The following is a 12,022-nucleotide window of genomic DNA, read 5'->3' as shown; positions in this document are numbered from 1 at the left end:
TTGTTAAAAACCCTTGGAGGACATTTCTTAAATCAGCCCAAAGACCTTCAGTGGCAGAAATTTCCCTAAACACATTGATGACATTCCAGGGTCCAAACAGACTCCCCTGGAAGTCGGTGCAGTGTCTTGTCATTCACGTCAATGGGCACTGAACAGCACTGCTGTTTTTTCTTGGTCTAAACTCAGACACTGCAGTGGCGTCACCTGGGTTACTTGGTGAAGAAGGAAGTTCATGAGCCTTAAACAGCAATTCATACTCTCTGTTCCTGGTCTCTTAGCTGCACATAGCTGGGGCTAATGGCTACCTGCATGCAGCTGAGATGCTTCTCGACCATGGAGCACAGCTAGACATCCAGGACTGGGATGGATGGGAACCTCTCCATGCTGCTGCCTTCTGGGGACAGGTAAAGATTTTTGTTGAAAGTCTATTTTGTGCGGCTGGTTCACCTCAGAGGGAGGCTGGGGCAGCATTTCAAAGCAGAGGACGAGTGCTCTGGCCAGAGTGCACGCTCCCTTTGTCTGCAAAATCCAGGTGCTCTGTGGGTACAAGCAGAGCAAGTGTATTGTGTGGGCACAAGAAGTCCAAACAATAAAGCCTTAATAATGCCAAGATTTGCTCCCCCTGCCCTCCACACACTTACACCATCCAATATTTTGAATAGGGCATGTATTGGAAAACTACTGTTTAGGATGGTTTTTGAATGCTGTGAAATGTCATTGGCACTGTTTCTTGTATCCCTCCACCTGTAAAGCCGGAGTCCTAGTTACCAGCTGCGCAGGGCTCAGAAAGCCCTAAAAAAGACCTAAAATAGCTTTTTAGACATCCACATGTTACGGCTTTAAAGTCTGATACCTCAGGCTCTCCCAAGGGTAGAAATGAGTGCAGGTCCCACGGATAAGCTGGGAATCTCACTGAGCCAGTGTTGGAGGGTTGGAGTGTGTTCTCTGCCTGTACATGTACATACAAGGAATTGATTTGTTCCTAGTATTTTCCCCTCCAACTCCCACATCTCATGGATCCCTATCTGCTAGTACCATTCCTTAGGGTGTGCGTGCCAGAGACCATTGCCAATGGACACACTGCCATCCTGGCAAGTAGACATGGAGTGGATTTACTCCCAATTGTGGGGTCCCCGCCCATGGGCTGGATGCATTGGGTGGGTGGGGGGGAGGTATCTAAGCTCAGAGTCTCACTAAGACCCTGGTGATTCGCTTTCCCTGGGAGAGCTGGTGGGAAATCTCCCAGTGGTTGAGCTGGTAGGAACTGTGCTTAGTCTCTTGTGTGGAGAACACTCACACACCCACCAGCACAGCTGGAGATCCTGGTGTCAGTGAATCACGCACGCCACTGCTCCATAGCTTGCTTGGTCCCTTAGATCACATGCAGCTACTGATTGCCTAAACCAGGGCTGTGAATATTGCTTTATTTCCCTTGCTGCAGATGCAGATGGCAGAGCTGCTGGTGTCCCATGGGGCCAGCCTGAGTGCCAGGACGGCCTTTGATGAGATGCCAATAGGTGAGTTCAAATTCTCTCCTTTGTAAGGATGTTTCTAATCTTGGCTAAATCCCTGGGATTTCTCCAAACAGCACAAAGCAACCAGGGAGTCTCTGAGCCTGCTGGAGTTCAGGGCTGAAATTTTTAAAAGTGTGATTTTTTTTTCAAGTGACTTAAAAGCATATGTCCCATTGAAAGTCAATGGGACTTAAGAGCCTAAGTGCCTTTCAGTCACTTCAGTGCTTTTGAAAATGTTACCTTTGCTCCTGAACCATCCGCCTCTCCTCCATACACCCCTGCCCACATGGCCTCCCCATCTCCAGCTCCCCCTCCACCTGTCCGCTGCAGAACTGTGAATGGTTTGCTGCTTTTCAGGTCTTCTGCATCTACTCTGTGCAGCCCAAAGAATGTGGTTTTTATTACCCTGGTTTGATGTGGCCAGATTCCAAGCCAGTTTGGTGTGGAGTAGGAAGGGGGGAGATAGGGAAGTCTGATACCTCGACTTCCAATCTCCATTTCTAAGAGTCCTATCCCCAGCTCCTGACCTCCTATCATTGTGTGTCCACGGGAACAGGAATTGGTTAAATACAGAAACTCTCAAAAGGCTTCTTCCCTTCCCCATAGACCTCCATTTGATTCCAAGAGTCATCCTACATTTCTAGAATATCAAAATATAAAGCAATGGTCAAAACATCTCTTCCCCTTTGTGATGTGAGGTACGATGCACTGCACAGAAGAGAGGGATCGAGTCAGTCTCTCTGGCCAATGCAGAGCTAAAATCCACAGAATATTCTCCAGCGCTTTTTTCCAGTCCTGTTTTAGGTGCCCCAGACAATGCTGCTTCCACTAATTGCCTTAGGGATTGGCTTTCCTGTTCTGCTTAAATTTTCCTTCTCAATTCTATTCCATTATCTCTACCAAACTGTGAAGACCAAGAAGGCGCAGCTTTGTGGGTGGCGCAGGAGAGTCTAATTATGGTAGTTCTCATATGTGCTCCCTCTAGCCCCCATACCCCCTGTTCCATTCAGCTGAGTGTATTACATTAGTACAGCCCTGCTCATGGCTTGGTTTGGTTTGTGTGTGCCTTAGACTTGTGTGAAGAAGAGGAGTTCAAAGTGTTACTGTTGGAGCTGAAACATAAGCATGATGTGATCATGAAATCTCAGATGAGGCATAAGTCCTCCCTCAGCAGGAGAACCTCCAGCACGGGAAGCCGAGGGTGAGTGCGAAACTGATCTTCCCACAGATCATGCCACACACTAGACTGGAGAGCACCCTTGCGGTCCCAAACCTGAAGGCAGACTACCCAGTATGCAGTGTAATCAGATACAAAGCTGTCTGCTCTGAAGTTCAGTGGACTCTCCAAAAGGCTGAAACTGGGCCAATTGTTCAGTGAGCTTTTTTTTTGGAGATAGTGCTGCTTCTAGAAAAGTAGGCTCCATGATGCAGTGCATCAGACACTGCTGGAAAACGTAGCAGGTGATAGGGGAGTTTCCCACCTCCTAAATTATTGGTATTTGTTCCATCATTGATTAATGCTTTGAAAAGATCTTTTCTTGCATGATAGCTCTAATGACTGGAGATGTGGGGAAAAGTGGAGGTATAGCAATAGGTAACATAAGGACAGAACCCTGATACTCTTCTGCAAGTTGACTGAACACACAGTCTATCTAGAATATTCTTTTTCTGTATGAATTTAGAGTAGCAGTTCTCAAGCTGTGGCCTGCAGAACTCCACTGGACCAGTCCACAGGTCCTCTCCTAGAACAAAACTAACGGATAAAGCTCCAGGGGAGGCTGGGTGGAAAGCTGTCCACTAGCAGAACTGTATGTGAGGTCTCATCTTCTGAGCCCAAATCCTCTTTGAAAAATTCCTTTACCATTTCTATGCTTCCCTTTCCTCCCTGTAACGTGAGAGTTAGGGACCTTTTCTACCTCACATAGGTGCTCTGAGGCTTACTTCATGTTTGTAATGTGCTCCTAGACACTGATGGAAGATGCTGTAAAGTGCAAGGAGGATATGAAGGAGCTCCCTCACTGCCCCATCTTGCTAAAGTCTCTGCTCCCTGCTTCTCTCCTTCAGGAAGGTGGTGAGGAGGGCAAGTCTTTCGGACCGAACCAACCTTTACAGGAAGGAGTATGAAAAGGAGGCCATTGTCTGGCAGCAAATGGGAGCAACGGAAGAACAGAGAAACTCAGGCTATGCTGGAGAAATCATGGAGGCTCGATCTGACCAAGAGAACACAGATCCAGTAAGGAACCAAACTCATGTTCTACTTTCCTATCAAAATTCATAAAGAGCCTGAAACCAGAGATGTGAATGGGCATGTTGATTATCAGTACTTGGACACTATGGTGATGGGTGTTGTGTGAGAACCTAGATTATCTTAAAGACAATGTTTAGGGCACACATTTAAATACAAGGCCAGATTCTGGTTCCAGCTACACTGGTGTAAATCAGGAGTACTGCTCTGGAAGTGAAAGGAATGATTTGGGATTCACAACAAAATAAATGAGGCCAGAATCTGACCCAAAAAGACAGGCAATTGCAAAAACTCATGTTCTCATATAATTGTGTGTATTTTTATGTGCATTTAATAGACATTATGTAGCTGCAATATGGGTGGGCCAATGTTTCTAGAAGAACTTGATCTTGCACTCTCTGGTTATCTTTATTTAATTCAGTTACCATCATGTTGAACTAACATAAGGTGGGGTTTTGGGTTTTTTTTGCATTTAATTGCCTTGTTTTTTAAAAAGAAAGCCAATGTGGAACTGTCCTTCTATGTTAATATTTAACTGGTCCCAGTTAGGATTTGAAGTTCACACATTAATGAAATAATAGGGCTGGGGGATAGGTAATTTCAGCCCTTTGCTGCTACTCTTTGGCTGCAGGAATGGATTAAAAGGGACCAGCCTGGACTCGAAAGCTGTGGAAGGGATGGCTTGTACACTGGGAGCTGCTTCTCTTTAATGTTTTCTCATTACAGAATTCAGAGCTGGAGAAGTCTATGCTCCTTCCTGAGTTAGCAACCAAAAGCACACAGAGTGACCCTCAGTCCTCCCTCCAGAATGGACTCAGGACACCGGCCAGTAGTTACCAGTACTCGGTTTCCAATGGGGACGTCTGGAAAATGCACACAGCTCCAGACTGTAATACAAGTCAAGCACTGCCCTACAGCAGCCCCGGTGTCCCCGACTCTCAGCAAATCTGGTGTGGCTACAAGGATCGCAGTCATCAAACACTTTCTGAACTGAAGCGGCAGCGGGCTGCAGCTAAGCTGCTTAACCACCCCTTCCTCAGCACCCACTTTGGCACCAGTGTGAGTGGGGTAGTTGAGAATGGGGGCGAGGCCAAGGAGCACCTGATTGATTCCAGGACTTCTCCCTACAGCTCCAATGGCACATCGGTTTATTACACAGCGTCCAGTGGCGATCCCCCTCTCTTGAAATTCAAAGCTCCCATGGATGAAATGGAGGAGAAAGTGCACGGGTGCTGCAGGATTTCCTAGTGTCATCCATGTCTCGCCTCAGAGGAGACTAAAAGTGGGTGACCAGGTTAGCTTTATTATTGTGGATGGGCTGTTTCCATCCCCACATGGGGAGAACTCAGTTTAGTTACATAGGACCTGATGGTGCCAGCCTCATTCATCTTGAATAGTACCTTACCAGGCCAGTAACCCCGCTGCAATCAAATGAGTAAGGCTGGCAGAGTGAGGCCCATAGTGGAGAAATGAAGTACACGTCCTCATGTGCTGTAAAAAAAAGCTACCCCACTCTGCCTCACGGCAGTGTTATGAAAGGGACAGTGGGGGGGCTCTCCACTCTAAATCATGAAGGGTCTTTGAAAGACAAAACCATCTGAATTAGAGTCCTCCCTTTCTGAGCCTCCTGCTGGGAGCCACGCAGCTTCTGGAATGCGACACACTGGGCCTGCCTCTCTCTCGTGGATGTGATAGGTGTATCCCTCGAGAATATGTGGTCAGACCCCTGCCTTTGTGCAAACAGCCCAGGAGTTGCAAGTGAAGACTTTGAAACTTTGGTGTATTTCGTTTGCTTACACAAAGGTGAAGCTGGGCACATCCCCAGTGCGTGTACTTCGGGAAGTTGTGTGATGCCTGCATTGTGGCAGCCGACTGTCAAAAGCTGCAAACCAGTTTGTGGCCTACTGTAATTGAAAGCAGGGGCTGTGCAGCGCCATTGGGTTTGAAGCAGAACTCCTGATGGAAATCCAGTAGAATAAACTCCGGCAATAAAATGCTGACTGACAGGGTCAGTAATGGGATAAGAACAAATTACTTGTATTACTAAGACCCTTAGATTAGTGAAATCCATTCATTTTTAACAATCTCACCTTCCCTGTTGGTGCTGCTTTTTACTCTCTATGCTTCACTCAGCTTAAAAACTAGAATGGTCTCTGTTGCTTTCTGTCTCTCCTGCACTAGCAGAGTGCTATTGTATTTGGGTTGCCAGAACCGCAGGGCTCTGTTTAAATTAGGAAGGAAGGGGAAAGAAATACCTGCTTCCAGTAAAAATGGCATGGAAATATTTCCAGCCTCACTAGGTTTTGACACTCTTGTGTGTGAACCTGTGTTCTTGGGGCTAAGCTGCTCGAGCATTTAAATGTGTCAATGCTAAATCGTTGCTTTTGATTGTTGAGCATCACAGTAAGATGGAAAGTTTTTTACATTTTTTCCCAGCATTCCAGTGTTTTTTCAGACCCTATGCTGGGGTCACCAGCAGCAGTACGGTAGCTGCCAGCAAAAGGCTCAGAAATAGCTATCTTGTATGAGAGAGAAAGTGGCTTCTTTCACTGAGCAAAAGCCAGCATGCAGCAATGAAGTTTGGAGTGGTCTAGTGAAGTGCTGTTGGATAGGAAGCCGGCAGCATGTGTTAACTGTGTGCCAGGCTGCATTTGAGAAATCTGTGGCTTGGTGTAACAAGGGGTGTGTGATTGGCAGGACAGTTTCTGCAATTGCCCTTCAGGGAGCAAAACCCTCACCTGAATGGTAGGAGCAAGGAGACAGCACCTATCAGCAGAGCATCAGCTCTAGGGAATTGGACACGACAGTCCAGAATAAACAGGCAAAATCTTCACAAAATATTTTAAGTTGCATCTACAATATATCTGTCTGCACAAAGGGGCCATTGCACACAGTCTGCATCTGTGAATGTTTGTCTTATAGGCTCAGCGTAGGCCCCAAACTTGAAAAACGCAGGATTGTTTGGGTTCCTGATGCCACCCTGAGCCATCACTGGGTAGAATCCTGCTTACAGGACTGTATCTGTGCTCCAGCTAAGCATCTGCCATAGACCATGGAACTTCCATGCATCTTCCTCTCTTTCCAGCTGCTATTTGAGAGCAATACTGTATTCCCTTCTGGTAAGGGACTTTAAATGTACCTTTCTCTTCTCTGACTCCTCCCCACCCATCCTTTCAACCGTGTATGGCTTGGAAAACAGGAGACACTGGCCTAAAGATGAGGCAGCATGTTAGTGAAGCCATCCCACAACTAGAAACATTGTTCCATCTCTACAAGGGAGATTAGCGGTGTGTTAGTGAGACATGTGTGGTGTTACAATGAACAGGGGCTTTTTGACAGTGGTGGGATCCAGAGTTGCACTATCCTTATATGAGGGAAAGGAAGCAAGAGGGAGCTCCACTAGGTACAAGCAGCATATCAAGTTGTCTGGAGGGCTTACACACTCCTTGCTTTGTTTACTTCAGAGTTGAATTTGATGTTGCACTTTTTTGCATGGAGCCTGCGTCTGCAGTGCCATATCCAGTGGCATAGGAATTTGGGCCCATCTCGCCCTCTGCTGGAGAAGGCAGGACATTGCACATTACAGTATCTGCACCCCCCCAAGCAGGGGAGATGGGCATCTATTACCACAAGGAAGGTGCCAGGGTGTATTGGCAGGTGTTGGAGCTTCCTCTCAGGCTGACGCTTTAGTCTTTTGGACTCTGACAGTCCACTTATCCTTCCTTCCCATTTTCTCCCTAAATGAAGAGAATTTTGGCATAGGGGATAGAAAGTCAGGTCAGATTTCAGAAGGTCTGTTACAGCGAAGGCATCTTTTCCTAATGTATTTAATAACATACCCAGTCACTCCTCCCCATTATCCCAGGGATCCTGCCTGACACTCCTGCCCCATTTTCAAGGGGCTGACCTGCTATTTCTGTTCCATTTCCTGATGCCCTGCCTGCCTTGGCACTCCACTGCTGCATTGTTTGAATTTGTATGATAACCTTTGAGGGTGTTTGGTTTTTTTTATTGGGCCATCAGGGAGCTTAGCTCCTATTCTCCCAACTTAAAGGAGTTGAGCAGATAATTGAAGAGTCCCATGCAGCTAACTCTGTTGGAGGGTGTATGTAGGTCTGGTGGTGTCATATGGTTACCCAGAGTTCCAGGGAATGGAACACATCAAGTTTTCTGAGACAGTCTTAGCAACTGTAGCCTCGATATCATGGAATGAAGATGTTCCCCTTTTACTAGGGAATGTCCTTTTCCCATTACCCCCAACTGGAATGAGAATCGCTGGAGCAGAATTATCCTGGTGCTGCTGCACATCAGTTGCAGCTGATGCTAAGCTTTGAACAGTTGTGAGCTGTATTCCCAGTGATAGATGATATCAGGTCATGGCCTGTTCCTTCTCACTCACACCAGCCATAAATCAGAAGTGACTCCAATGAAGTCCGATTACACTGGTGAAAGTGAGAGGAGTACTGGGCTTTACATCTCATTCCAGCCAATAGAAAGCAGTGGATGCAATGGAATTATATAGTTTGGGGCTTGCTTTCATTGACAGTGGTTAGTTACTACACTAAAGCAGTGTGAATCCAGCATAATGTAGACAAATAGCTCTGATGCATCAATATGACATCTCTGATTAACATAATCTCCAGGATTTCATTATTCCAGCTAATGTTGTGATATCTAACTAAGCAACAATAGCTTTCCTATTGGGGGTGTGGAAGAGATGCTACATGCTCTAGGTTGCACAAATATTCCCTTAATTGGACTGCTGTAACATTGCAACCATAAAATTGGCCTTAGAGCTGCTTAATGTGGCTGTTATGGCTCTGGGGCTGTAAATATAACCTTGGTGATAACTTGTAATTTATCTCCAATTTATCTCAGAATGGAGAAGAGCCAGAAACTAGTGAATGCTCCAGGAGCTGCACCAGGGCAGTGATGAGCTTTACCTACCATTGGTGCATGTAGGGATTTGGGAATGGGATAGTCAGTCTAGGGTCCTTTCCATGGCCACTTAAGGATGTGAATCAATTTGACAGCTTGGGATAAGTTTTCAAACAAGGGCATAAGTGACTTGTTGGCAGGAATGCCCAGAGGGCCATGGGACACCAGCAGGGATACATGGGCAGGGCGTAGACAACTTCAACATGTGTGTGAAGTGATGATAGTAAGCACCGAATGGATAACTCGGAGCACAAAATGGGGACTTAATCCACTGGCAGGTATTTATTTGGTAGATCAAATACAGGTTTTCACGGGTAGGATAGGTGCACAGGCACTTCTGTAGATATATTGCAAGTGCCCTCCTTTAAGAATATAGTCCTTATTCATTTTTAAAAAGCACTATAGCTACAACAGTGATGCTAAATCCTGTAATATCTAGCACTTGGGGGCCATTCCAGTAGGATGCTTTGATTATTTTGTGGCGTACAATAGCTGACACTCAGCTACTTCGTTGGAGATTTTAGTGCCACTAAAAAGTTGAGAATAGAAACCATCTCAGGATTTGCATGTCTAGCACTTAGGTTAGTAGAAATTTTTTCTTCTCTTTTAGCGTTCTGTTCTTGGCCCAACCATTCAAACTCTGTTCCCCCCTAAAGCCTACACAGCTGTCTAGCCCTGCCTCTTTGGTACAATCCTCTCCTTCGTGCATGTTCCCTGTAGGCAAGGATAGCCTGGCTCTGTTAAAATCTGAGTATCAGTGGGGAAGCCGGTCAGACTCTAGCTTTCTTAGACATGAGCCCAGGGTGTAAATTTCAGATCCACCTTTCCCCAAGCTTTTGAGGAGGTTGAATCCAGTCATCATCCAGTTATTAGTCACCACATCCTGAGAGTTGTGTATGGGCACAACCTTACTGCATGCAAGCCTTCATGATATACTGGGGCCCTAGGGCTGCTAGCAAGCTAATGAAGAGTTGGAGGGAGCTCCAGCTGTCATACTAAAGGACCTTCTTCAGATGCATAATAGTGCCTGGGAGCAGTCTCTGCCAGCTCTTGATCCAGCCAAGCAATATGCATAGCAATAGGCTATAAATTGTTAGAGATGGGCTTGAACTATAAAGTTAGGTTCTCATTTCAGACCTAGATCCAAACTTTCCCCTTCAAGATGTTGACATTTCTTGTCCCATTTGAGCTCTTAGAGCAAGGCCTCAGTATGGACCTGGATCTGAATTTCTTCCACAGTTTTGAGCCTAGTGTTCTAGCTTGGGCTCTGATGAGATGTTACACAGGGCAGAGCCTCCCCTGTGTTAGGGAAGGAAGGGGATGATGGTCACAGGGAGAGTTCAGGTAAATAGCAAGAATGAGACAGGGCAGTAGCCAATGGGTATGATGAATTCTGTTAATGCAAAGTGGCTTTTCGCTGATAAGTTTGTAGGTAGATGTGAGCGTTTATAATCCCCTAAATTGCATTGAGCCTCATTCTTAGCACACTTCACCTTGATGTTGGGCATCTGTTCCCGCAGCCTTCTGTGTTGAAACATATACTGAAATAGGAATACTCCACCGGGGGAAGCCCTAGAACTATTCTTTAAAAGATCTCAGTGGCTTAATTGGGGTCAGCCTGCCTCGAGGTGTTCTCCCTGTCTGTGGGTATATCTATGTATTACCAAGCTAGCTAAAAATAGCTAAGTGCACGTGGCTACTAGAATGCGGCTACTCTGTACAGCTGGCTTCAACTGTTTTGACAAAATGGCTTTTCAAAGGAAAATCTTTTTTTTTTCCAAATGTTCACTTCCTATGAAATTTTTCAATTTGAATTGCAGATTTTTGTTTTGCTTCTTTTGTTCCCCCATCTCTCTTCTCTGCTTTTCGAGCGAGAGGAGAGGGAATCTTCCCTCCCTCCCACCCCCCCACCCATCCACCCCCAAAATTGTATTTGAATTGAAATAAAACAGATTTTCAGCAGTCCTGTGATACCTGGAATAAAAGCATAATGAGTTCTAGTTGTGTTAGTTTGGGGCCATGGTCGAAGTTATACTCAGGCCTGGCACACACCTGAGTTTCAGCTCTGGCTCCTGTCCACTGGCCATGACTTGATTCCAACATCAAGTCTGGTGCCAGCATTAAAATCTTTATTCTTTCTCTAGCTTTGATGTCCTGGTGCAAGCATTATGAGCACTAAATGTTCTTCCTAAAGTATTATCTTACTAGTAACTGGCTGATTTATAAATGAAAACTTGTGTAAGGTGAAAACTCCAGGTTAGCTTTGTTCTTCTCGGGTCATAAGGGTACACAATGAGATCCAAGTCCTTGTGTATTTTAGCAGATGGTGTTGGCACATCACATTCTCTCCACAAAAAGTGTTTCATTGTTGTACAGTAAGTGCCCAAACACAATGGCAGTATTGCGAGCTGCAGTCCATTACTACAGGACACTGTAATTTTTCTAAGGCTGTAAAATGGGGTTTGGAGTTACTGAGCAGTTTCCAGGCCTGATCCTGCTGTCTTCATGCAGGTAAAGCTGCCAGTGTAGAGTTGCCTACACAGGAAGAGTATGCTTGGATTCTTTATGGGTGCATCTGCTACTGCAAACTTACAGCTTGTAATTCTCCTCTGTTGCAGCTCTATTGGTGGTAGCAATGATGGAAGGCCTAGAAAGAAGAGTCAGGCATTTAAGTTAGCTGGTGTTCAATCCCATGCCTGAGCCCAGTCTATACTCCAGCCTCCACCTGAGCCAGTGGAGAACAGGTTTTCAAATAGCCAGTGTGGATACACCCTTAGTTGAGCCTTGTCTGACTTCTCAGCATCTAGACTGCAATTTTGTCGTTTTTTCCAGGAGAAGGAAGCAGTAAACCAACTTCAGTGGCATTTGTAGGCCTGGTACAGCTAGGTTCGGCTGCTGCATATCCAGGACATATCAAAAGGATGCCCAGCCGTCGGCAATAATTCATGACTCCATTGAGCTGTAGTAAATGATGTACAAATAAAACTTGACAAAATGTATTTTATGTGAAAAAATAATGTAAGAGAACTGTATATTGTATTAGCAGCTTTGTGTATAAAAATGGCATTTTGGCAATCAGAGTAATATATTTAAAACTTTTTAAAAAAGGATATTTGATATTGTATGGAATTAACTTCATATTGCTACTGTAAGTATGAAAAGATGGTTTCTTAACATGTTGAAGCAATGCATTAAATATCAAACTGTACGTAAATCTCATGCCAACAGGATATGTATGACAGTATTAGCATCTGACTTCTCAGTGTCTTTAATAGAATGATTGAATTTTTTAATTTAAAAAATATATTAAATTTCTTTTGATAAT

General features: G+C 45.2%; 1 protein-coding gene across 1 annotated transcript in view; it reads left to right on the top strand.

Annotated features, from left to right (window-relative positions):
• The window catches only part of PPP1R16B (protein phosphatase 1 regulatory subunit 16B), a 101,413-nt gene extending 89,391 nt beyond the window's left edge, over nucleotides 1-12,022 (top strand). Inside the window, exons 7-12 of the mRNA XM_074970221.1 lie at nucleotides 279-404; nucleotides 1,442-1,517; nucleotides 2,586-2,715; nucleotides 3,579-3,747; nucleotides 4,486-5,053; nucleotides 11,316-12,022. Of these exons, the coding sequence (XP_074826322.1) occupies nucleotides 279-404; nucleotides 1,442-1,517; nucleotides 2,586-2,715; nucleotides 3,579-3,747; nucleotides 4,486-5,007 (1,023 nt within the window). The 3' untranslated portion in view covers nucleotides 5,008-5,053; nucleotides 11,316-12,022. The remainder of the gene's footprint in view (nucleotides 1-278; nucleotides 405-1,441; nucleotides 1,518-2,585; nucleotides 2,716-3,578; nucleotides 3,748-4,485; nucleotides 5,054-11,315) is intronic.

The sequence above is a fragment of the Natator depressus genome, chromosome 13 (genome assembly GCF_965152275.1).
Source record: "Natator depressus isolate rNatDep1 chromosome 13, rNatDep2.hap1, whole genome shotgun sequence".
NCBI lineage: Eukaryota > Metazoa > Chordata > Testudines > Cheloniidae > Natator > Natator depressus.
The sequence above is the reverse complement of the archived record's forward strand: the minus strand, read 5'-3'. Positions and strand labels throughout refer to the sequence as shown.